General features: G+C 36.1%; 1 protein-coding gene across 1 annotated transcript in view; it reads left to right on the top strand.

The window, feature by feature from the left end:
• Positions 1 to 27197, top strand: part of LOC144977466 (uncharacterized) — a 28536-nt gene extending 1339 nt beyond the window's left edge. Inside the window, exons 2-16 of the mRNA XM_078922714.1 lie at positions 487 to 627; positions 2700 to 3379; positions 4251 to 4330; positions 5950 to 6028; positions 7210 to 7368; positions 8583 to 8631; positions 10048 to 10115; positions 11742 to 11834; positions 12762 to 12827; positions 13647 to 13674; positions 14691 to 14752; positions 15994 to 16100; positions 19049 to 19136; positions 20761 to 20822; positions 21206 to 27197. Of these exons, the coding sequence (XP_078778840.1) occupies positions 487 to 627; positions 2700 to 3379; positions 4251 to 4330; positions 5950 to 6028; positions 7210 to 7368; positions 8583 to 8631; positions 10048 to 10115; positions 11742 to 11834; positions 12762 to 12827; positions 13647 to 13674; positions 14691 to 14752; positions 15994 to 16100; positions 19049 to 19136; positions 20761 to 20822; positions 21206 to 21335 (1892 nt within the window). The 3' untranslated portion in view covers positions 21336 to 27197. The remainder of the gene's footprint in view (positions 1 to 486; positions 628 to 2699; positions 3380 to 4250; positions 4331 to 5949; positions 6029 to 7209; positions 7369 to 8582; positions 8632 to 10047; positions 10116 to 11741; positions 11835 to 12761; positions 12828 to 13646; positions 13675 to 14690; positions 14753 to 15993; positions 16101 to 19048; positions 19137 to 20760; positions 20823 to 21205) is intronic.
• The last annotated feature ends 555 nt before the right edge of the window (positions 27198 to 27752 follow it).

Here is a 27752-nt window from a genome sequence, read left to right as displayed (position 1 = left end):
AGACATCTGTTGGAAAAGTTGGATCGATAATTTTTTTAGAAGTTTCTTTTTATTTTCATGCCAAACTATCTAGTTGTCAGAAGTCACCATCCAATAATAACCCACACTGGTGTGTCCATATTACTTGGATATTTGCTGGAATGCATTATTGGCCAATGACATCAGGGAGTCGTCGGGGTAACACCAATTTAGAAATGTCCGCTTATTTCCTTCAAGAGGGAGGCCTTCCGAAAGCTCCTACACCCCCAGTATTCTTGTTTTTTATAATGTTCTAGTAGGGGGATTGGGAGGAGGGAAACTTTGTTTTTTTTTCTTTTTTAAGTCTCCCCCCTCCCAAAACCCCTACTAGAACAAGAATACTGGGGATGTAGGAGCTTTCAGAAGGCCTCCCCTTCAAAAAATGGGACTTTTGATAATAATAAAAAAATAATGATGATGATGATGATGGTAATATATTAATAATGATAATACTTTTTTTTTTTTCAGTGGCTCTGACTTCTGTGTGGTCTGAGAGAAAGGTCAAAGTTCAGCAGCTCGGTAGTAACAGCTCAACTGTGGATGGGGCTGAGATTGGTTTGAAGAATGAAGTAGACGTAGGTGAAGGGGCAACTATTTTTATCTTGGCAGGTAAACATTACAGATTCAGCAATGTGTCTATAAAAAAACTTGAGTTTTTAATTGCACATTATCCACCTATGTGCTCACAGCTCTTTACAAAGGGTCCCTAGCCAACAGCAACACTTAACTCAAGTGACGCTGCCTTGCATTCCGGAAGTTACACTGGACAGTGCCTAGTTGCTACAGCTGATCAGTTGAAACAATGGCAGCTCGCCTAGCAGTTTTTCAATATTTACACCCATCCCAGAAAATATACTTTTTTGAGCTAATAGCAATAATTTATGGTACAACCTTTACATTTTCTTAAAGGGAAATAAGATATTTATTGAGAGAGAGCAAACTTAGTAAGAATTTATGAAACCTGTAACAGTCATCTTTCTATTTTGAATAGTTGAGTGGTGGAATGAGAGGGAGCAAGGCATTACACCTTATTGCTACACACATTAGCCTAGTTTTCGTCTAACACACGCATATACACACAAAGAGCCCACGTACAGATGCACACATGTAATAATGGAATTTTCTACAAACACACACACGTGGGTAACATTATTTCTTTGTGTCCTTTGTTTGAGATGTAACAGATGACCAGAGCATGCAAAACAGCGTGGTAAGGGCATGGGGGTGGGCAGAGGGGGGGGGGGTGCTCTTTGTTGGCTTCGTTTATGACTTGAAAGGCCACTAACTTGCCTTTAACAAGTTGAAGGACATAGCTAAACTATTGACCAATCAGAATCAATTTTTACTGCATTTCTAAATATAGAAGAAAGGTTAACAACTCCATTCATAAACGGGGTTGATTTTGTCCTCAATAATGGACTGGCGCACTCGGCGTCAAAGCCAACTCGTCTTCAATACTGGACCGTCCCCCCACTGACTTAGTTATGCTCGTCCTCAATATTGGACCTGCGCACTACTAGACTTAACATGTGGGATGAGACATGATGCCCATTTTGCGATTTGACATTTTTTTTCCGACAGAGACAACACCGTTTACGGCCATGAATTCATTTTAAACCTGAGTACGGTGAGAGAATATGAGCAAAGAGCCTTTTCCAAGGACTCAACTTTGCACCGCTCAGAGCAGGACTCGAATCCAGGTCTTTCCAGTTCAAAGACCACATAGCCGTGTATATATTATTGTTTCTTGTTGGTGTCTCTATTCTTTGAACTTGTGCTCTTCACTACAGTGCCATGTAGTCATGTAGAGGTTCTTTCAAATGTATAACTAGAGAAAACACCTACTGTCATTACTCATTGATTGGCTATCGTTTTTCTCAGCTTGACACGCCAAGATCGTTAATCCAATCCTCCTGTTATTGAACTTGAGGTATTACTGTTTTAAATGGGTTTTTTTATTAACTGAATAGGTATTTTGAGCCGAAACATTCAGCGTTTAACGTTTTGTTGTTTTTTAAAAGTTGTGTTTTATAATGAAATATAGAACTACTCAGATAATTGGGTTTCTAACGATTCAATCAGCTTTATAGAGGCTGAAGTATTCCCTCAGAGCTATTTGGTCCTTGAAACTGCAGTCTATCCCAGTTTCTATAGGATGAAATGGACAATAGCAATTGTATGCCATCCTTTGGATAGGATGTTAGTCTATCGCGAAATAGTACTTTCCACCAGATCTACTAGACTCATCTACCTACTCACTGCTGGGTGAACAGGGGGTCAGAAAGCAATCTTGACTTCACCAGGGATCGATCTCGCTCCCCTTGTATCTGAAGCAAGTGCTCTACCAACTGAGCAATTGGGAAACCCCTTAAATAGACAAAAAAATATTGATCTTAATTCTGAAAATATAGAGGAGCAAAGGAACAGTTACTATAGGATAAGTCATGTGGTGTAAAGAACAAGTGCAGCAGCTGTTATATTCATTTTTTTTTTATTCATAGGAGTGCCGGTAGCTCAGTTGGCAGAGCACACCCTTCACAATCAAAGGGGACTGATATCAAACCCGGGTGCAGTCAAGATTTTTTTCTGAACCCCTGTCCACCCAGCAATGATTGTGTAGCTGGCTCTGTTAGGACTTTTTAAATTCCTTTTTGTACATCTTTTTATTTTTTCTTCTCCAGGGCAGTTTCCTCACAAGGTAGTCTTTGGTCAAAACGAAGGACAAGGAAATCACAAAAAAGTTAAAGGTAAAACATCCAAGGAAGACAGTAATCAGTCGTTGGATAACAGGCAGTCCAGATCATCTCTTGATGCGAAGCAAGAAAACGAAGCTGGGAACAGACACTCCAGAAAATCCCTTGACATCAAAAAGGAAAAAGATGATGTGAAAAAAATTGCCAAAAAAAGGTCATCCTCAGAAAATGAAGTACCGGTATCAAAACGGGCAAAACAACAACATGACCAAGGATCTTATAATGAGAACGACAAGAATGACTCATCAGTGAAGGATCAACATAAGGAAAAGCATAAAAGTAATGAAAGTGAAATGGAGGTCAGAGTAGAGGAAGGGGAAAGCAGTCCTGATGAGGAAACACACATGAAACTCATGGCGTCTAAGCTAGAATCAATGAAAAAGAAAATTGATAAAGATAAAGTCAAGGAGACTTCCTCAAAATACAATTCAAAATTGCAAAATAAAACATCTTCCAATTCATCACCATCATCTGGTATCAATCCTGCGAAAAAGTCATCGTCATCATCATCATCATCATCAACAAACTCAGTAGCAAAAGAAAACAGTTGGGCACAGCATGAACATCTTTTCGTATTTACATCTAAGGGAGTGGAAAGTCGAGACAAGGTGAGGACATTTTCAATCTTGTTTTGTTACTTTGTTTTTTGGGGTTTTAAAAAAAATATTTTTAAATTAGTAAAAAAAACAACAAAAAAACAAATTTACCGTTGTTATGATTTAACTCAAGTTGGGTTGACATCAATGTGAACTTATTTGTAGGTCTGGTAACCCAAATTGTTATGGGCTCATTGTTGTCATGGAAATAGTCTCAAACCAACACAAAATGTTCTCCATTACAACAATATTAAAACGTGCTCATAATTGCGTCCAGTTATCAGACCTTTGCAAATATATCCACGTTGACTGGCATTATTTAGATGTGCACATTCAAGTAAGTGCAGGTCCAAGTTTTATGCAATGTTCAATGGCCATGACGGTGAAAATGCCTTGGGTGTTCCTGGGGGCTATTGATGGTCTTTGAAATATACCAACATCGTTACAATCATGGAACAGTTTTCTTGTATCGATTAACATTTTCATCCCATTTTGCAAACATTTTTTCCTAGAGAATCCTACTCATTGATATGTGTATAAATAATATTTCCTATCCAGATTGCTTGTTTTGATGTGGATGGAACCATCCTACTCATTGATATTTATTATTATGCCCTTCCACCACGACCCCATAAGATATCGTTGCCTAGGCATTCCATGAAGGAATATAGATATTTCATCAAACAGGATGTCTGATGTCAATAGGAATCACCCATGTTGTCCAAGTGAGCAATTTGGGGGTTAATAATCTTGCTCAAGGAAAAGAACCAAAGTGCCTGAAGCGGGGCTTGAGCCCAGGACCTTCTGGGCCATGGTGCAATACCTTAACCACTCGGCCACTTCAACTCATTTGATATGTGTATAATTCATATTTCCTATCCAGATTGCTGGTTTTGATGTGGATGGAACCATCATTCTCACCAAGTCTGGGAAAACTTTTCCTGTGGATTCACATGACTGGAGGTGATTGAACGTTCAATGTCATCATTTCTTTCAGTCTCTTTTGACACACACACACACATTTTTACATATACAATGTTTTCTTTTATTATCCTCTTTTCCTCATTTACTAACCATTATGCAAATATATTTTTTCCTTTTCTTCTCTACATTTACCTGAAGAAGGCTAAATGCCGAAACGTCGTTTACTATGTTTCATATCTTTTTACAAGAGTCATTTTTACTCCCTATATTTTACTATACATTTTATTGGCTCATTTCGGCACCTCTAGATTTTGGTATTCGACAGGTCTGAATCAGTGCTGATATGTTTTCCGTGGATTCGCGGAAATCTCCAAATTTGGAGTCAAAGAGAGAATTTCTTTATTTTTCAAAAAAAATTACACCCTCCTCTCCCCAATCAATGTATTGACAGTGAGTTGATGTCTGGTGGAACATACAAGAACAGTTTCTCACTGTTCAGAAGTGGTGTCGAAATGAGCCAATAAAATGTATAGTAAAATGAAGGAAGAAAAAATGACTCTTGTAAAAGTTACGAAACTGTAAATGTTAGCTAGAGTATCAAATGAAAATATATCATTAAAAAATGTGGTCCCTCAGAGCCATTAGGCCCATGAAGCTGGAATTTATCCCGGTTTCTTTAGCATGAAATAGAAAATAGCAATTACTTGCTACCCTTTGGATAGGACGCTAGTCTATTGCAAAGTACTTTCCACCAGATCTAACAGACCCAGCTACCCAATCACTGCAGGATTGGGGGGGGGGGTCAGGAAAAAATCTTGACTGCTCTTGGAATCGATCTTGATTCCTCTGATTGTGAAGCGAGTGCCCTGTCAACTGAGCTATCAGGACCCCACAATTGCTCTAAAGGGGGGGGGGGGTTAATACAGTTAAAATGAGGCTAATAGGCATTGGTTAAAATGTTCGTCCTTTTTTCACTTTTTGTCACCATCGGCTCTGCTGATTGTCCTAGTCAGAATTGCCTATTTAAAAATGTTTTAATTCGTAGTTTATTAGTTGCTATAATTATCTTTAAAAATCTACAATTTAATCACACATGGATTGAATAACATTTCAAAATCCTTACAATTATGTAATTTGGCATCGACTTTCATTTTTTAATAATTTTATGAAATTGAGAAATTGGAGCCAAAATTTTCGTAATTCATCAAATTTTTTGTTGTGGTCGGTAGGCTTGGTTGTAGTTGATTCATGATTAGATAAAATTGTTGTTGACATTTGACTCTATCCCTGTAAGTGAAAAATTGTCGCTTTCGCATTCTCACATTCTCTCACCATACTCAGGTGTAAAATGAGTACCTTGCCATTAACAGCGTTATACTATCGCCTATTAAGTGCCATGTCTTGTCCTGTATGTTAAGTGTTGCTGTTGGCTAGTGACCCCAATTTTAAAGCACTTTGAGCATGTTTTGCGAATATTACGCAATTTTAAAAAGCAGAGAAAGCAAATGATCAAACTCTGAATCCTTCATTTTTAAGTCTATATAAAAATCTGTTGGAAAATAATTTATAAACTTTAGGTTACCTCCCCTTGCTCTCCTCTCCATCCATGATATAAAATAAAATCTTCAATCATTAATTTTCCCCCTTTATTCTTACAGAATTGCATTTCCTGAAATTTTTGGGAAACTAAAACAGCTACACCGAGAGGGATTCAAGTTGGTGTTTTTCACCAATCAGGTTTGTCTCATGTCGTGGATCTCAAATTTCCGCTATTTCAAATCCTCTTCTGTTTTTTGGGGGGGTTTTTTTTGTTGTTTTTTTTTAAATTGAGCTTTTATATAGCGCAATATCCACTAAACATGCTCAAAGTGCTTTACAAGGGCTCCCTAGCCAACATGTAGAATGGTACATGACGCTTCTTAGGCGATATTACAATTTTATAGGACAGAGACAACGCTGTTAACGGCCAGGTACTCATTTTACACCTGAATACGGTGAGAGAATGTGAGTAAAGAGTCTGCTCCAAGGACTCAACCATGCGCCGAGCGAGACTCGAACCCAGGTCCTTCTGATCCGAAAGCGAGTGTCATACCACTAGACCACATAGCCGCTTTGTTTCCTTCAGCTGGGACTGCAGGCCCTCAGTATTATCTATACACAGACCTGTCTACCACTATGAAAATTCTGTAGAACTACGAAATTTTCGACCCCATTCTGAGACCTTTTTAAAGATTTTTAATTCAATAAAACCTCTTGAAAACTAATTTCTGGTGCCAGAGCTGCTAGCCTATAAAGCAGTTAAATGCATAGTTTTCACTTATCATGGACAGGTTGGTGAATTTTAAAGACAGTTATAATGTCTACTTTGATGTTATCCCTGAAATAAAATTAGATTAAATCCCCTTTATTCATCCACACGGGGAAATTTGTCTTTAAGGCCTATTCCAAGGGAAGACTGGAATAACCCAGGCATCAGCTGCAGTGAGCTAAGGCAAGGTGACTTGCTCAAGACCACACAACGAGGCGGGTAATCGAACTTGGTACCTTTTGGGTACGAAGCAAAGACCGTTAAAAATCGTCTATCAGTGATCAGGCAACATGTCATGTTTTACATGTTACATGTTGCAGTTGGTCAGAGACCCTTTGTAAAGCGCTGTGAGCACGTTTGGTGGATATTGCTCTATACAAAATCTCAGGTTTAAAGAAACAGTTAAATACAGTTTAAAAACCCTTATTTATTCATTCTTGTAATTCACATTTGTATAACCGATTTCCATATGGATGGATAAAGTTTATTTATTTATTATTATATATTTATTTATGTATTAATTTATTGACTTTTACAGCTTTATTCACATAGGGTAAAATTTTGAAGCCATCAACATCAATTACACTTTTTCCTTCCATCTCACTTACAGCTCGGAGTTGCCCGTGGTAAAATCAGGATTGAGGATTTGAAAACCAAACTGGAGAACATTGTGTCCAAGCTTCAGGTCCCCGTCCAAGTGTTTGTGGCCACTCACGAAGGCAAATACAGGAAACCAGTGGATGGCATGTGGAGGAAGCTCAAGAACCAGGTTAGCATAGCGGACAATTGTCTTGATGTGGTCTTGTGGTATGACGGAAGGTCCTAGGTTCGAACCTCGCTCAGCGCATAGTTGAGTCCTTGGAAAAGACTCTTTACTCACATTCTCTCACTGTACTCAGGTGTAAAATGAGTACCTGGCCATTGACAGCGTTGTCTCTGTCCAGAAAAAAATGTAATATCACCTAACAGGCGTCATGTCCCGTCCTACATGGTAAGTGTTGCTGTTGGCCGGGACCCCTTGTAAAGCACTTTGAGCATGTTTAGTGGATATTGCGCAATATAAAAAAGCTCCTTTTAAAAATATAATTTGGACAGGCCTGATTTGGCACCTTGGAGAGATAAAAAACAATGTGAAATTGAATATAAGCTTCAATTTAATCTAAGAAAACAGATAATATGGACGTTTCGTGTTTCCCCTTTATCAACAAAACAGGATGAATTAAACACTAGATACAGACGAATGAGTTAATGTGATAGTGGCGTTGTTAAGATGAATAAACAAAAACATTGATGGGGCAGGATTTAGACATTGGGGTTATGTGACTATCAATGCTAGTTTTTTATCTCTATTGCTGTTAAAATGAACTTAAAAGGGAAACTGGGTGGGGTTCCTGACCTCCCATAGTGGGCAGAGAGGTACATGCTGTGTCTTCTATCCCCCTATGTCTGTTTTCCAACATGATTTCTTGGTTTTGTCCTGGCCCTGGCTGGGAGTGAAACAGTCAAATGTATAGTTAGTTTTGGGAGATAATATTGTTTTTCCTTGTAAATCATCTCTCTGTTATGTATTATTATATTTGTTATTTTGAGTGTATAATGTAAGCATTTGAGTGTATTCCTCTTTGTTGGATTTTGTGCTTGTGTCCGGATGAGACTTACAGGTGATCTCAAACTAAGTACATTGGTGGTATGCTCTTGGAATCTACATCTGATCCCTATTTGGTCTCAGTTCCCCTATGTCTTACTTTTTCTTGGGTGCTTTAATTGTAATTCTAGAACTTTTTACTATCCCATTTTCTTTCTTTTTACTGGTGCTGATATAACCTAAATGTGTTGCAAGCGCCGTAAAACCCTTAAAACAAACATTAAAAGGGAAATGTTTGAAATTTTCCTCCTTTTTCACTTTCTCTCACCATCAACCCCGATTAATATTTATAGACTATATTTTAAATTTCTTTATTATTTTTTTTATTTTTCTTGCAGTATAATGGAGGCATATCCATTGACAGCCCTTCCTGTGTCTACATCGGAGGTATGGCCATCTTGTAAATGGACGTCACATTCTAATAGTTCAGTAAAAAGAGCATTTGCTTCTCAACCAAAGGGACTTGTTTTGATTCTGATGCTGTTGAGGTTGTTTTTTTGTGTGTTTTTTTTAAACCCTTGTCGACTAGTGTCCTATCCAAAGGATATCAACAATTGCTATTGTCCGTTTCACGCTATAGAAACTGGGATAAATTCCGACTTCACTGGCTTTATGGCTCTGAAGAAGTTTTAAACTTATTGGGTTGCTTGTTTCAGATCAAATAAATTGGGTGTAAGTGTAAGATCATTCTCCAAGTGATTGTGAAAGAGTATAAGAATATTGTGCTTGATTCAAAAGGTTGACATTCATTATTCATGATGATAACAATTTCAATGTACGAGGTGACTAAATTGAATAACAAAAGCTCATTGAATCTAATGCCTATAAATTCAAAAGTTGCTGCCAGAAGCTCTAAGAAACTAATAAGCTCTAATAAAAATAATAAAATTGAATTGAAATTTCAATTTAATTTATGAAGACAAATAAAAAGAAAAAAAATTGAGCTTTTTATATAAAGCAATATCCACTAAATGTGCTCAAAGCGCTTTACAAAGGGTCCCTGACCAACAGCAACACGGAAGTTGTGGAATAAGACATGACGTCTGTTAGGCGTTATTACCATTCTTTTCGACAGACAATGGTGTTAACAGCCAATTACTCATTTTACACCTGAGTATGGTGAGAGAATGTGAGTGAAGAGCCTTTTCCAAGGACTATGCGCTGAGTGAAGCTCGAACCCAGGACCTTCTGGTCCAAAAGCGAGTGTCCTACCACTAGACCACATAGCCGTATAAATGATGTGGATGTTTCAAGTTTTCCTTTTGTCACAAAAATAACATGAGGAATGAAACACAAAGTTGACAAAGGGGAAACCCGAAATGTCCACATCGTTTCTTTTCCCAAATTAAAATGAAATTTCTACTCAATGTTATTATTGTTGCCTTAAATGTGGTCTAGTGGTATGACACTCGCTTTCGGATCAGAAGGTCCTGGGTTCGAGCCTCGTGCTCGGCGCATAGTTCTGTCCTTGGAAAAGGCTCTTTACTCACATTCTCTCACCGTACTCAGGTGTAAAATGAGTACCTGGCCATTAACAGCGTTGTCTATGTCTGAAAAATTGTAATATCGCCTAACAGGCGTCATGTCCTGTCCTACATGTGCTGTTGACCAGGGACCCCTTGTAAAGCGCTTTGAGCACATTTAGTGGATATTGCGCTATATAAAGCTCAATCTTGAAATTGTAGACTGGGAGTGAGCAGGATAATGATTTGATGAACAGATCCATGGTTCATATGTTGTGTTTTATCAATGACGTGCCTATCTCATATCAATGTGTTTGATTGCTTGTGTTTCTGATCACAGATGCTGCAGGAAGGCCTGCCGATTGGGAGCCAAAGAAGAAAAAAGACTTTTCATTAAGCGACCGACTGGTATGTGGAATTTCTTCATCCATGCTTCCATATTTTTATTTCTCCTTTTTTTTTTTTTTTTCACAGTTTTCCTTACACAAAGAGGAAAATGGTGTTTAAGAGGGGACTGATGATTGCTGTGTTCATAAAATGGTCAAAGGTCATACTTTTTACTTGTGCGGCTATGTGGTCTAGTGGTATGACACTCGCTTTGGGATTGGAAGGTTCGCTCGGCGCATAGTTGAGTCCTTGGAAAAGGCTCTTTATTCACATTCTGTCACCGTACTCAAATTGTTACCTCTCCAGTTTCTGATGTAATGGGGCGTAACTCTGATTTACAAATGGACCTGAAGGGTTTTGAGCCCAACAAAACATTCCGTGTTTAGTATTTTATTCTGGGTGGGGTTCCTGACTTCCCATACTAGGCAGGGAGGTTCTTACTGTGTCTTCTATCCCCCTATATCCGTTTTCCGACTTGCTTTCTGTCTGTGTCTTGGGATGAGATTACTTGGTTTTGTCCTGACCTTGGTCGGATCCCCTAGCTTGGATGGAAACAGTCAAATGAATGGTTAGTTTTGGGAGATGACTTTTTTTTCTTCTGGTAAATCATCTCTCTGTTATGCACTGTATATGTTTTGTTTATGTATTATATATGATTTGTAAACATTTGAGTGTATTCCTCTTAGTGGGACCTACTGGGTGGGGATCTTGACCTCCCATAGCGGGCAAGGAGGTACATACTATCCCCTTATATCTTATCCAACAAGCTTTCTGTCTTTGTCTTGGGATGAGATTACTTGGTTTTTTCCTGGCCCTCGTCGGAGTCCTGGCTGAGAGGGAAACGGTCAAATGTATAGTTATTGTTTTGGGAGATGATATTTTTTACCTTGTAAATCACCTCTTTGTTATGTATTATTATATTTGTTATTTTTAATGTATAATGTTAGCATTTGAGTGTATTTCTCTCTGTATTTTGTGCTTGTGTCCGGATGAGACTTACAGGTGATCTCAAACTAAGTACATTGGTGGTATGCTCTTGGAATCTACATCTGATCCCTATTTGTTCCCATTGTAATTCTAGAACTTTTTACTATCACGTTTTCTTCCTTTGTACTGTCACTGATATGACCTAAATGTGTTGCAAGCGCCGTAAAACCCTTAAAAGCAAACAATTAGTGGGACCTGTGCTTGTGTCTGGCTGAGACTTTTGGTGATCTCAAATTAAGTACTGTGATAATGTGCTCTTGGAATCTACACCTGTTTCTTATTTGAACCAATTCCCCTTTGTCTTACCTTTTCTTGGGTGCTTTAATTGTAATTCTAGAGCTTTTTACTATCCCATTTTCTTCCTTTTTACTGGCGCTGATATGACCTTAATGTGTTGCAAGTGCCGTAAAATCCTTAAAAACAAAAAAAAAAAACAATAGAATTTTATTTTATTTTCAAAGCTGTTCTATTCTTTTTTCTTCATTACTTTTAACTGTCCACAGCTTCTAGAAGCTCAGTGTCACTTTGAATATAATGTTGATTATAATCACTACTTGATGAGATAAGTTTTGTATAATAATAATAATAAAATGTCCACCTCTTCTACTGTCAATAATTTTTTCATGAAGTCCCCTTATAATTCTTTATGTGTGTTCACAGTTTGCTCTCAACATTGGAGTGGATTTTTACACACCAGAGGAATTTTTCCTCCAACGTAAGAAAGCTCCATTTACAATGCCAAAATTTGATCCAGTGAGTATCTTTTTATTGTTGATGTCATTGACATTATTCAAAAAAAAAAATATTTTTAATTGAGCTTTTATATAGCGCAATATCCACTAAGCATGCTCAAAGCGCTTTACAAGGGGTCCCTTGCCAACAGTAACACTTAACATTTTGGACGGGATATGACGCCTGTTAGGCAATATTACAATTTTCTGACAGAGACAATGCTGTTAACGACCAGGTACTCATTTTACACCTGAGTACAGTGAGAGAATGTGAGCCTTTTCCAAGGACTCAACTATGCCCCAAGTGAGGCTCGAACCCAGGACCTTCCAATCCAAAAGCAAGTGTCATACCACCAGACCACATAGCCGCTTCAATTATTAATGTCGTCGTCATTATCGTCAGTACCGTCATCTTGTTGATGTCATTGACATTATTAACGTCATCGTCATTATCATCACTACCCTCATCATAAGAGCTCTCAAGACATATAATTTTTGACCCCCTCAAAACATTATTTTCAAATTTCTTCTGTCCCTGGACCCTGCTGGGTGCCTTTAGCTGTCCCTAGACCCCCAGCAATTTTCCTTACTCTTTGTATTTGGCCATTGGAAGCACTGGTCTCTACTAGCTCAGAGATAGAGCATCTGCTTTGAACACAAAGCAACTGGTTTGGACCCTGGCTGCTGTCAAGATTTTTTCCCCATCTAATTATCTGGATTTACTAGTTTTGATGAAATGTGTTTTGTGATAAATTAGCATCCTAGCCAAAAGGTAGCAAACATTTAAGACTATCGATTTAGTACTACACTAACCTGTAAAAAATTTGGCTCTATGGGCGTGAGGGACTTTTTAAAAATATATATTCTTCTTCTCATGTTTATTTTCATTTCTTTTTTCCCTTGTGTATGATATGTTATCAATTTTCATTATTTCTTTCTATTTTGACAGAGAAAGTTGTCATCATCGGCCCCTCTTCTTCCTTCTGGCTGTCAGCTTACCTTGGAAGAAAAAGAGGTGAGGAATAAAAAGTATAGAGTAAAGGAAACGGACGTCATGCAGCTTTTTGATATTTTTTCATGACCACCAATTGGGTGATAAAGGACTCCTTAAGAACCATTAGGCTCATGGAGTCCAAGTTTATCCCAGCTTTTTGAGTGTGAAACGGACGATAGCAATTGCTTGCTACCCTTTGGATTGGATGCTAGTTTATCGCAAATTATTTTCCACCAAATCTAGCAGACCCAGCTACCCAAATTGTTGACAAAGGGGAAACCCAAAACATCTTTGTTAATTGAATTGAAGCTTCCATTTGACATTGTTACACATTGGATAATACACGTAAAGTGCTTCGAGCATGTTTAGTGGAGATTGCGCTCTATGAAAGCTCATTCTTAAGCGCTTTGAGATGTTTGGCTCATTGAAATTCCTCAACAAATGTCATTTATTATTATTATTATTATTATTATTATTATTATTATTATTATTAATTATTATTATTATTATTATTATTATTATTATTATTTTTTTTTTTTTTTTTTTAAATTTAAAATTATTATTAATATTATTGTTAATATTATTATTATTATTATTATTATTATTATTATTATTATTATTATTATTATTATTATTTATTATTATTATTATTATTATTATTATTATTATTATTTATTATTATTATTATTATTATTATTATTATTATCATTATTATGACTATTACACATATGATGGCATGACAATGCTGAGTATAAAAAATTGACATCTCAGATATTTTTTAAAAAATTTAATTTTCCATCGCTCATCAACAGCTTTTTTTCCCCATCTTTTTTTTTTCAGGTTATTGTTATGGTTGGACTTCCAGCAAGTAAGACACTTGTTTAGATGTTCGTTTTTGTTTGTTTTTATTTTTTATTCAAAAATATATAATTACAATTCTCTTTCTTCATCCTATAGGGGAAATGTATCCCAATGGTCTATTCCAAGGGAAGACTGGAATAACCTAGGCATTAGCCGCAGTGCAGCGCTGCAAATTGAGCTAGGGCGAGGTGACTTGTTCAAGGCCACACAGCACAACGGTGGGCGATTGAACTCAGTACCTTTTGGGTATAAAGCAAAGACCGTACCGATGAGCCACGCTGGTGGGGAGCTTGGGTATAGAGGTTTAAAACTAAAGACTTCCAATTTGCAAATCCTTAAAAAATAATGTATAAAAAAATTACATGCATTTAATATATTCTAATGTAATAATAAAAGCCCATAGATTAAAAACACGAGTTATATAAGAATAATAATAACATTTTTATTTCTATAACGCCTAAGCATCCACTTAAAAGTGCTCTGCAGCGCTTTATTTTTCATTCATACAGACACACAAAATATGCCCACACATATGTACATTTTTTTTTTTTAATTGTAAAATAAGACTATCAAGATCAAAATAAATCAATGATAAAATTTCTTTTAAAATAATTCAGTTTTAAGAGGCTTCTTAAATGTTAGAACACTAGGCGCATATTTTGTTTTAAAACTGAGACGTATAGCTGTATAGTTAAATGCTTTTTTTAAAAAAAGTTTTAATGCAGTTTATTTCTTTCATTAAAAGAGAATCTGATGATGTTAAAACACAACAAGGTGTGTAAACTTCAATGAGGTCTTGTAAGAAAGAAGGACCCACAATAGTTTATCATTTATAGGCGTATAAAAGAATTTTGTTAAATGTTAAATGCTGATTTTGTTGTTTTTTTAGAAACGGAAAATGAATTCATTTTGAATCTGAAACATTTATTTCATTCCATGCAATATAAATTTCTTGACAATCTTTTAACTTTATTTAAAAAATAATCAAAATTTTGTTTTCCATATTTTTTACCACAATCACAGGTGGGAAATCTCATTTTGTCAAACACAATTTAAAAGCAAAAGGATACGTTGTCGTCAATAGGGTGAGTATCTTATCATCCAGTTTCTAATGTAATAATAAAAAGCTCATAGATTAGAAACACGATGGAGACTATTTGGACACATATTAGAAAAGACAACTATATTCCAGCAATCACAGCCATCATGATAATAATACTTTATAACATCTTAAAAATGAAATTTTTGTACAGACGTGTTATAATTTACACAGTAAAATAAATAGAGAATGGAAATGTGTTGTATATATAAATGAGCAGCAGTTTCACAGCCAGAGTTGTGCTTTACATGTGAATAATTTCAACACTGTAAAATAGTTGAAATTGTGACTGTAAAATTGCAAAACAAATATATTAATAAGTTAATATTTACATTATTAGGAAGTGAAAAAGCGAAAATACTTTACACAATCAGGTCAAAACAACAATATTAAACAGAGAATTGACACACCTCAAGAACCATCAAGAGTTGAGGTTGGACAAGATCATGCAGAGAGACCTACAATCTCTCCCAAAGGATAGAGACCAATGGAGGGAAATCGTCAATAGACTTAGAAAAGCCGCGGATGGCAATAAGTCATGTCAATAAACAAGATGTAGTCTTTCAAAGCCATTAGGCTCATGGAGCCGAAGTTTATCCGTGTTTCTGTAGCATAAAGCAATTGCTTTGTATCCTTTTTGGATAGGACACTGGTCTACTACAAAGTACTTTTCACCAGATCTAACAGACCCAGCTAACCAAATCACTGCTGGATAGACAGAAGGGTGGGGGGGGTGGTCAGAAAAAAATCTTGACCTCACCCAGGATCAATCTTGATCCCTTTACTTGTGAAGCAAGTGCTATACCAACTGAGCTATTGGACCCCCATAATGAAACGTCTTTGAATAATTCTAAACTGCTCAATGATTTTTATCCACACAGGGAGGGGGGATGGGAGGGGAGGGGAGAGATAGTCATTACTATTTTTTTCAGTTAATTTCCATTGTGATCTAAAGTTTTATGTTGAGAAGTACACAAGTCAAAGTGATACTAGGCTGCTAGAAGCTGTGGACTGTGAAAAGTAATAAACAAAGAATGAAAACAACAGCTTCAAAAAAGAACAAAATACCAAGCACAGAACGTTTCGGGCTAAAAACGCTTCTTCAGCCAACAATAAAGACATAAATACGTTGCTAAATTCCAGATAGACGACAGTGATCTCCAAACCTTTTTTTTTTTGTTTTTAAAGACCAGATGATATTTTGTTTTCCATCCATTGATCTCTCAGGACACTTTAGGATCTTGGCAGAAATGTGTCAAAGTCACCAAAGAGTCTCTAGTTAACTCCAGTGTGGTTGTGGATAACACAAATCTTAGTCCAGAGGAACGGCAAAGGTAAATAAAAATAAAAAAGATACATTAACTGACTCAACCCTAAAGATTTTTATATACTTTTCAAAATTGGAAAAAATGTATTAAAAATAAGCATGTACATAGATAGTTTTATTCAACTATCATTTACATGTAAAATCTTAAAACATTTGCTTTGATACTATGCCTATAATTTGTCTCAGAAAAATGTGATAAATAGGCATGAGGTAAAAGTAACCCGGGTAAACTACAGACATAGTCGGTATCAGGGTTGAGTGAGTTAATAAATATTTTTTTAATATTCACCCTTTTGTGCGGCATTGTGAGATGTATCGATGAGGCATTCCGGGAAGGAATCTAGATAATCCATCAAATAGGAATCACCATTGTTGTCCAAAGTGAGCAAATTGGGGGTTAATAATCTTGCCCATCCATTAAAAATGGAAGTGTCTGAAGAGGGGCTCGAACCTGGGACCCTCTGGTACACAATGCAATGTCTTAACCACTTGACTACCTCCCCCCACCAACTTCATTCATCCTAAGGAGAAATTTATCTCTTTGAGAGATGATATTTTTTCCCTGCAAATCGTCTCTCTGTTGTGTGCTTTTATGACGATCAGTATTTATACATGTAGTTTGTAAACATTTGAGTGTATCCTTCATGCTGAAATCCTTTGCTTGTGCCTGGATGGGACTATGAGGTAATGTCAACAATAGGCACATTGGTGGATTGGTTGTGAAATCTTCTGTTCCTTATATCATTGTTGTTATTATTTTTTGTCATTATTATTATTTAGACCTGTAAATTCTCAGTCAATTAACTGCAATCAGTCAATTTGTCAAATTCAAATATTTAAAAAAGGAAAGAAAGAAAGAAAGAAATAAAAAAAGAAAGAATTCACAAATCGTAGTCGAATGACCGTAAAATAATTAGGAGTGTTCCACAGCGCTACGCATAGCTCATGGGGACCGTTTATATTAACGATGTATATATTGCCAAGACAAAGCGATGCTTTTTATAAAAGGCGTGTCTGAACACTTCCCTGGGTATTTTCACACATCCTTCGTTAAATTATTTTTTCACTTTCCAATCCGTCGTGATCCCAACTGTAGCCAATTTTAACTGAGCCACCAAGCGATAAATTTCACTGTTTCATCTAAGCCAAAATTGACCACATTTACCCTTCGAGTCTCAAAACTATGATAAAGTAAATTGCGAAAGCCGAAAGTCCGTTATGTAGACATCTTCAAATCGAAAGTTAGGATAGATTGCTACAAGCACATTTCGATTGCCTCACGTTGTAAACAAACTGGTTGACCGTTTCTTCACTGATTGAGTACCTGATCATAAGGAACAATGGTAAGTAGCCTAATTAATTCCCGTGCAAATCAGGACGTTTTCTGGCATTGTTTTGCTCAAGCCCAAGCGAGCATGCTGTTTTGTGGTGATTTACCTTCATTTCGATTCTTTGAATTTTTCCGCTACGCCTGCCGAAGTTTCTTCTTGATAATTCACTTCTACTTAATAATTCAGTGTATTGGCCTGAAGTCATATTTATTTAAGTTTTTTTTCTCTGTCATTTACTGATTGAAAATCAAGTTTGCTCATTGCTACATTATTCTAATGTTCTCACAATGGCTGAGCTGTTCGTGGATCGCAATTCAGACTTGTCGAGCATCGATAAAGATGTGAGTCCCGTGAGGAATAAATTCAATTGGTCATGGCTAGAAGTTAAAGATGATAATGGTGATTATTTTTCTATGTCAAAAAAATTCCAGAGGCAGGAATATGACTTTGATGAAGTCATCTTTACCTATATGAATGACATGCTTATTTAGCATTCCTTCTACTTCTACATCAAATTATGACAGTCATACTTCCAGACTTCCAGTAAGAAATAACACCCACTATTTTGATATATTGTATTTATCACTCTCCTCTCCAATGATGCCCTTATTTTTAAAAAAAATAATTGAATCTTCAGTTTGTCGAAGAGTTTCAGTCAATTTTTATAGAGCTCATTTACAGGTCTAATTATTATTATTATTATTATTATTAATATTATTATTATTATTGTTATTGTTAATATTATTATCATTATTATTATTATTATTATTATTATTATTATTATTATTATTATTATTATTATTATTTGCTTTGATTTATTATTGATTTTACTTACTTTGATTTGTTGATTGGAAATATTATATTCATATACGAGTTATTTTGGCAGTTGCTAAAATTAAACGTGTGATTTATTTTGTGCTTTTTACTTCAGATCTACAAACTTGTCCCTTTTCATTTCTTCCTTTTCTGAGTGGTGTTCCCGACCTCCCATAGCGGGCACGGAGGCACTTACTGTGTCTTCTATCCCCTTAAATCTGTTTTCCAACATGCTTTCTGTCTTTTGTTTTGGAATGAGATTGCTTGTTGTTTTTTTTCCTGGCCCTGGCTGGGGGTGAAAGTCAAATGCATAGTTGTTGTTTTGGGAGATGATATTTTTTTTTTCCCTTGTAAATCATCTCTCTGTTATGTCATATTATATTTGTTATTTTGAATGTATATTGTAAGTATTTGAGTGCATTCCTATTTGTGCTTGTGTCGGGATGAGACTTATAGGTGAAACCAAACTAAGTACATTGGTGGTATGCTCTTGGAATCTACATCTGAGCCCTATTTGTTCCCAGTTCCCCTATGTCTTACTTTTTCTGAGGAGCTCTAATTGTAATTCTAGAATTTTTTACTATCCCCTTTTCTTCCCATTTTTACTGGCACTGATATAACCTAAATGTGTTGCAAGCGCCGTAAAACCCTTAAAAACAAACAAACAATTCCTTCCTTAGTAGTGCTGAAATGACCTTAACAGTGTTGCAAGTGTCGTAAAACTCCTAAAACCAAAAACATACAAAATCTCGAATAAACGAAATTGTTAATTGTTTTTAAAAGAACTTTCTTTTTCTTTTTTTTCAAGGTATGTGGATTGCGCCAAGGAGGCACAAGTGCCGTGCCGTTGTTTTCTCATGTCAACCACTTTTGAACATTGCAGACACAATGAGAAAGTAAGAGTCGTGTTGTTTCCATTACAATGATATTAACTCACTCAACCTGGAGATTTTTGCTACTTTTCAAAATTGGAAAAAAAATGTAATAAAAAGGAGCATGTACATATATGCTTTTATTCAACTATCATTAACATGTAAAAACTAAAAACATTAGTTTTGATACTACGCCTATAATTTGTCTCAGAAAAATGTTATAAATAGGCACAGGGTAAAAGTAACGCCGGGTAAACTACGGATATAGTCGGTGTTAGTGTTGAGTGACTTAATTTTTGTCATATAACATACGTCAATGCGATGTTAAGCTATACGGCTGTGTTGTCTAGTCGTATAACACTTGTCTTTGAATCAAAGGTCTAGGGTTTGAGTCCTGCTTTGAGCAGTGCACAGTTGTGGATTCCTTGGAAAAGGCTCTTTACTCACATTCTCTCACCATACTCTGTCGTAAAATGAGTACCTAGGAGTTAATAACGTTGTCCCTGTCCGAAATATTGTAATATCGCCTGACAGGCGTCATGTGTCTTCTTATATTATGTTTAGTTTTGTTGTTGGCTATGGACTGCTTGTAAAATGCTTTGAGCACGTTTCATGGATATTACACTATATAGATGCTCAAGTTATTTGTTTTTTGTTTTAAGCTGCAGACTGTAAAGGATTATGAACGTTAGTGCCGTCTGTCTGGAATTTAACTGATCTATTAACGTTTTTATTAGTTTTGTTATGAGCTGAAGAAGGGTTTTGAGCCTGAAACATTCCGTATTCAGTATTTTGTTCTTTTTACAAAGCTGTTCTGTTCATTTATGTTCATTCCTTCATATTAGATACACACAGTGTTCAGGACAAGCAGGTTATATTCATTCAGTTTTCCAGAGCTCATATGTATCTCAGAATCTCAAAACAGTACTATGTTGAGGTGAAGCTGATGTTACAATCTTAATTTTAAGTTTTAACTTAGGAAATTTTGAGTAAAGAAATAATTACAATTATGAATCTTATAGTGACCGTTCCTTTACCCACACTGAACCTCTTGTGTATAACGATATGCCCAGAAGGATAATAATAATAATAATAATAAATGGCATTTATTTAGCACTTTACCCCGTTGACACAGTCTCTAAGCGCTTTACAGTGATATAAAACAAAACATATAACAGTAAGACAAGTTTGATTGAAAAGTGATACGAATTCAATTTAACAACAACAAAATATGAAAATAGTATTGCAACATTATAAGGCATAAGAGAAGCAAACACCATTGATAGATTCAAATCATTGATAAATCACTACCTTTTTACTGTTACATTTTTATGATATTAATTTATTATGACATACTTTGCTGCTATTGATATCATTGTGGTATACGTTTTATATGTAAATTTTGTATATTTATTTGTAACGAGCATTGAGCATCACACAGTGATGAAAATGCGCGATATAAATGCCATGTTTTATTACTATTATTATTATTATTATTATTATTATTATTATTATTATTATTATTACTATTATTATTATTATTATTACTATTAATATAAATGCTTGCATCGCTAGTTTTTGTTTCTTGTGCTTGTCTTGTCTTTTATAACATAAACATAAATCTTGTTGTTTTCTTATATTTTACCAGTTCCGTGAAATGACAGACAGTTCTCACGCCAAGATCAACGAGATGATATTCAATCAAGCAAGGTATTAACCAGCTTTTTTATACAGTGGAACCCTGTCAGTTGTAAAAAAAATTTCTTTTTTAATTTTGAGCTTTTATATAGCGCAATATCCACTAAATGTGATCAAAGCGCTTTACAAAGGGTCCCTGGCCAACAGCAAGATTTAACATTTAGGACTGGACATGACGCCGCGTGTTAGGTGATATTACAATTTTTTAACATTAATATATTTATGTTTATTGTTGTTGGATGAAGAAGGATTTTGAGCCTGAAACGTTCCGTGTTTGGTATTTTGTTCTTTTTTTAAGCTGTCATATTCATTTTTGTTTATTACCAAGTACATGTTTGTATTTTTTATATGCAAGGTTTTCATATTGTTCTGTTTCTCTATACTATTACATCCAGGTCAAAGTTCAAAGAACCGTCCATGTCTGAAGGTTTTAGTGAGATAGTCAAGGTCAACTTTGTTCCCAAATTCTCATCATCGTCGTCGTCAATGGCTGCAGACTACAAGAAGTTTTTACTGGAAAAATAGAAATATCTCATTGCTCCATTAATCATTAATTATTTTCCTCTTCACTCACATTATCTACAAAAGTTTCTTGTTTTTAAACAGAAGTTTGTGGACAGTTGCTATAATTCTAATTTAAGTGAAGCTTGGGCACAGTCTGATAACCAAACACAATTATGAGCACGGGCTTGATTTAACATTGTTATCATGGACAATATTTTGTGTTGGTTTGAGAGTAATTTCCATTACGACAATGAGCCTATAACAATTTAGGTTATCAGACCTGCAATTAAGTATACGTCGAGTGAAGCCTATATAGATCTGAATCTGAATGTTACTCAAAGTCAACTCAATTCTGAGTATTTGCATTCGAGGGCGGAGAGAGTTGTTGAATGTGGCAGTGGCAGTCATTGTCGGAGTTTAGGCTGAGGAATATTGATAATCTTTGCTTGAAGGTGTCCAAATCTGTTGTGTTCACACATGATTCGGGAAGAGTGTTCCAGTCTTTGATAGTGCGGGGTGCAAATGAAATATTTGAAGATGTTTGAGTGTGCAGATTGGTGTTTTAGTGTTTTTGAGTGGGTTTTCCTTTGAATATGTGCATGCACACATGCATATTGATTTAACTCTGAAGCGAGTTCTTGTTTATTGAGCATGAGATATTAATGTGATAAACCTTTGATGTAAATTCCTCTCATCTTCAATTTTTCAAGACATATGTGTTATAAGCACTTTTAACTCACTCAATCCCTAGAGATTTTTGCTACTTTTCAAAATTGGAAAAAATGTGTTAAAAATGAGCATGTACATAGATAGTTTTATTCAACTATTATTAACATGTAAAATCTAAAGACATTAGCCTTGATACTACGCCTATAATTTGTCTCAGAAAAATGTAATAAATAGGCATGAGGTAAAAGTAACCCCAGTGAACTATGGATATAGTCGGTGTTAGGGTTGAGTGAGTTAAACTCTATTAAATGACACAAGAATAAAATGAGATATATTCCCCCTGTTTGAACTAACCGCTCAGCCCACCTTTGTCTTGTTTTTTGTTATGTGCTCGTGGTTTGCAAATTTTCACATCATTATTGTCACAAAATGGTTGTGTGAGTGTTGTAAGCATTGTTGTAAAAAACCCCATTATTGTCACAAAATGGTTGTGTGAGTGTTACAAGCATCGGCGTAAAACCCCCCATTATTGTCACATAATGTGTTGTGTGAATGTTGCAAGCATCGGCGTAAAAAAAACCCATTATTATCACAAAATGGTTATGTGAGTGTTGCAAGCATCGTTGTAAAACCCCCCATTATTGTCACAAAATGGTTATGTGAGTGTTGCAAGCATCGTTGTAAAACCCCTGACAACAAACATTCATGACAGTTTCCTCAGTCTCTAGCATCATGGAGAGAATTTTACAACAAAACCAAACATTACATCACTGGTTATCAAATACAAATCAACTCTTCCAATTTCATTCTGATTTTTTATATTATTTCTCCACACAAGAAAAAATATCATCATCATCATCATAATCCCAGATTTTCATAAGAATATTCCCAAACTGTGTAACTGAAACTTGGTAGGTCGTGAAATATTTCTATGTTGTATGTTCCAAAATCACATTATATGCACAGATCTTAGCTCTCTTGTATAAATTTGATTTTGATTTAATTATGACAATGTGATAATGAAAATGTTGCTGCTTGAAGCTCAAAGAAATAAATAGCAGGAGGAAATTGAATGGAAGATTCAATTTACTAAACGAAGGCAGAAAATGTGGGTGTTTCGGGTTGCCCCTTTATCAACAAAACACGATGAATGAAACACTGAAGATGAATCATTCGTCTTTAGTATTTCATTAATCGTGTTTTGTTGATAAAGGGGAAATCCAAAACGTCCACATCATCTGTCTTCATTTATTGTATTGGAGCTTACATTCAATTTCCTATTGTTATTTATGACTATGCAACAAAATTTATTCCCTGTCATACACTGTAGAATAGAACCATCACCATTTCCATTTATCACTATTTGTGACTCAAACTATATTTTTTCTTTGAGCATTGAAATGATTCCGTTTAATTTAAAAAGATTTTGGCCAGTTTGAAAAACCCATTTTGAAATAAATACAGTACTCGTTGGATTCTAGCATTGTAGCAGGCTGTCGGGTGAAGCCAAAAAGTGTGCAAGATTCTGAGCGTTGCGAAATCCAACGCTCATGGGAGGTAACGACTTATTATATAGATACAAGTCTGTCATCCAGTCCCAGTGTGCTGCTTTGTAGAGTGTACAGGACTGCCTGATAATCGTGTTTGGAGAGGGCACTGCGGATGCCTACATTTCGAGGATGGGTGGGGATCCTGAACTCCCATAGCGGGCAGGGAGGTATATACTGTGTCTTCTATCCCCTTATATCTTATCCAACAAGCTTTCTGTCTTTGTCTTGGAATGAGATAACTTGGTTTTTTCCTGGCCCTCGTCGGAGTCTTGGCTGAGAGGGAAATAGTCAAATGCATAATTATTGTTTTGGGAGATGATATTTTTTTCCTTGTAAATCATCTCTCTGTTATGTATTATTATATTTGTTATTTTTAATGTATAATGTAAGCATTTGAGTGCATTCCTCTTTGTTGGATTTTGTGCTTGTGTCCGGATGAGACAATGGTGATCTCAAACTAAGTACATTGGTGGTATGCTCTTGGAATCTACATCTGATCCCTATTTGTTCCCATTCCCTTTTGTCTTACTTTCTCTTGGGTGCTTTAATTGTAATTCTAGAACTTTTTACTATCCCATTATCGTCCTTTTTACTGGCGCTGATATAACCTAAATGTGTTGCAAGCCCGTAAAACCCTTTAAAACAAACTACATTTCGAGGATGGGTGGGGCCTTTGAAATTGACGTTGCTAGGTTTGTTTGATGTATTTCTCCTGCACAATAATCCTTTCTATCTTCTCTGCACTTTCATGTTTAATTTGTGCCTTGTACTATTATCTTTCCTAATGAGCTTATATTAGAATGCTAGTTTATCAAAAGTGACGATTTTATATAGACCTCACCTCAAAATTCAGTTTTCATTGTGAGTTCTAAAATTAAGTCGGCGTTCAAGAGATGCCCTGTTTGGTTATAGCAGATTTTTTCAAACCTTCCTGGCAGGCGTGGAGTGTGCTAGTATTCACTATGCTGGAATCCATACAGTTCTGTATGTATGTTTTTTACAAGTATGATATTTAAAAAAATTGTTCTACATGTTTAAATTATTACTGCAATGATTTTTTTATACTTTTATTTTTTTTTGTGTGTGTTTTTTTTTTTTTTCTGACTCAATCTATAATCTGTCGATAAATCATATATAGTATTATTGGGTGGGACTCATGACCTCCCATAGTGGGCTGGGAGGTACATACTGAGTCTTCTATCTGTTTTCCAACTTGCTTTCTGTCTTTGTCTTGGAATGAGATTACTTGATTTTGTCCTGACCCTGCGGGTGGTTGGATGGGAGCATCACCCTTGAATCGTATACCTATGATGTTCGCATAGGTGTACGATCCGATAGTGATGTCGCTTCTTCTTCTCTTTACTAGCCTATCCAGCTTCTTTGGTTTGTGATTGTATTTTTGACAGGGGATATTTTTTTTCTGTAAATCTTCTGCCTGTTTGTTCTTGGTTATTTATAATTTAGCTTATATCTTTAGGTTATGATTTTGATTTACATTTGTACTATTTTTGTTAGCTTGCTTGTTTTTTTGTTTCAGCGGTCTCTCATATAACCTCAATTGTGTTGGAAGAGACCTAAAGCAACAAACAAACAAAACAATTGTCCTGACCGTGGCTCGGACTCGGAGGGCAACATTCAAATGTATAGTGTTAGAGTTTTGGGAGTTGATATTTTTTGTCTTGTAAATCATCTCTCTGTTATGCAATGTATTATTTTTTTGTTTTACATATTTGTAAACATTTGAGTTTGTTCCTCTCATTGGGGACCTGTGCTTGTTGTCAGGATGAGACATTTACTTGATTTCAAACTAAGTACTTCGATGGTATGCTCTTGGAATCTACATCTGTTCCCTATTTTAACCATTTCCCCTTTGTCTTTTATTTTTTCTTGGGTACTTTAATTGTATTTCTAGAATTATTGACTATACCATTTTCTGCCTGTTTTACTGGCGCTGATATGACCTAAATGTGTCCTAAGCGCCGTAAAACCCTTAAAAACAGACAAAAAAAAACAAAACATATATAATGTATTTGTTGTGACTTAACTGAACTCTTTTGATTCGTATGAATTGAAACTCGGAACAAATTTGTACGATTTTCAATCATAGTGAACTCGAGAGAGTTAAAATAACAAAGAAGGAGAATCTGGTTGATTGGATGAACCAATTCGGCAGGGAATACAAGACTTTGTCAAAGTCGAACGAGCCATTCAACAACAAAACAGACAGCATCAATATTAGGTTATTCTGAAAAGCTTTAGAAAACTTTATTGATGATCTGTGTGTGTGTGTGTGTGTGTGTGTGCTTTGCATGTCATTGTTAAAGATATATGTTTGTACACCACATTTACATGAGTACATTTAAGTTGAAATACTATCTTTACCACGTGTATCATTATTGTAATTTTTAATCAATAGATTTAGCGGGTGGTTGGATGGGAGCATCACCCTTGAATCATATACCTATGATGTTCGCATGGGTGTACGATCCGATAGTGATGTCGTTTCTTCTTCTCTTTACTAGCCTATCCTGCTTCTTTGGTTTGTGATTGTATTTTTGACAGGGGATATTTTTTTTCCTGTAAATCCTCTGCCTGTTTGTTCTTGGTTATTTATCATTTAGCTTATGATATCTTTAGGTTATGATTTTGATTGACATTTGTACTATTTTTGTTAGATTGCTTGTTTTTTTGTTTCAGCGGTCTCTCATATAACCTCAATTGTGTTGGAAGAGACCTAAAGCAACAAACAAACAAATCAATAGATTTATGGCATTACTATTAATATTAAGGGCATTCAAGGGATTTTATCCTATTTTGCCCTATACCATATGTTATGTTATGTTATGTTATCTGAATTTATGAATTAGGACCATTTAGTAAAAGAAAAGCAGAAATAGCTTGTCCAAGGTTAAAAAAGATAGTGTTAAAAAATAAAAAGAAGTCCTTCAGAGCTACGAGGCCCATGGGAGTCGGAGGTTATCTCGGTTTATATTAGTGCCGCGCTGAAGACCGGTCTGGACCGCGGTCCGACGGTCTTTTAGCTGTGAACCGAAGACCGTCCCAGAGGGGAAGACCGGCGGCGGTCCTCACTTCTTATCACCTTTCAACTAGTGCGGGGCGGTCCTTGCAAGGACCACGGTCCTACGGTCTCGCGCCATAGCCTACTACTTCCCCAGCGATTCGTTGCTTCGGTTGCCTATCTTCCACCAATCACCACCCATCCCACTTAATTAATCGCACCCACCCCCCTTTGCCATACACTAAACGACACAGACGACCACCAACCTCCACTCCGCAAACCGCCCTTTCGTGTGTGAGATGGGGGAACAGGAGGCGCACGCCTTGGACGATTCCATTATACGGGTAAATTTAAAAATTTACTACACCATAATGATCGCAATGACAATGATCTATGGTGAAGGCATGACCCCTCTTCTCTAATGGGTTATTGTTTGAAATGTATGTGACTACAAAAGATGTGTGTGTTTGTGTGTGTGTGTGTGTGTGTGTGTGTGTGTGTGTGTGTGTCGAACCTAGCAAGTAGCAAATCCGTTTTTTTGTTTTCTTTTGTCCATCTCTTGTCACCACTCCTTTCTATCGCAGTGTTGTCATTTAAAATAATACAATAATATTAAAATTTCGTTTGGTGTTTTTACTAATCAAATAATATGAGTTTCATTAGTTTCTTCCTTCCAAAAAACCCAGTTATAAACGTCTGAATTTTAAAAAAGTCCAATAGAATATTTGGGGACCCCGATAGCTCAGTTGATAGAGCACTCTCTTTATACGCAAAGGGCCAGAGATCGATCCCGGGTGCAGTCGATTTTTTTCTGAATCCCTGTCTACTCGCAATGAATGGGTAGCTGAGTTTGTTAGATCTGGCGAAAAGTCACCATCGACCCCTCTTATCACCTCATCCACCCCCTCTTATTATAACTTCACGTCTCTCTCTTACTCTTCAATGCTCGCTGCCCTCTAATGTGTGTGTGTGTGTGTGTGGGTGGGGGGGGGGGGGGGGGGGGGTGGGGGTTGCGTGTGTGTATCAACGCCACGAACAACTCGATCAACGCCTTGGGCGATGCCATTATCTCCGTTAATGGGGATAAATTTCAAATTTTATTAAATTATCGAAGTAACAATGAAGTACGGTGAGCAAATAAAGAAGGCATCACCCCTCTTCTCTAATTAGGTTACAATTTGAAATGAGTGTGACTACTCC

The sequence above is a fragment of the Berghia stephanieae genome, chromosome 7, assembly GCF_034508935.2.
Source record: "Berghia stephanieae isolate SIO BIC M18660-M18661 chromosome 7, UCSD_Bste_1.3, whole genome shotgun sequence".
Classification (NCBI taxonomy): Eukaryota; Metazoa; Mollusca; class Gastropoda; order Nudibranchia; family Aeolidiidae; genus Berghia; species Berghia stephanieae.
This window is presented reverse-complemented; position numbering and strand designations above follow the sequence as displayed.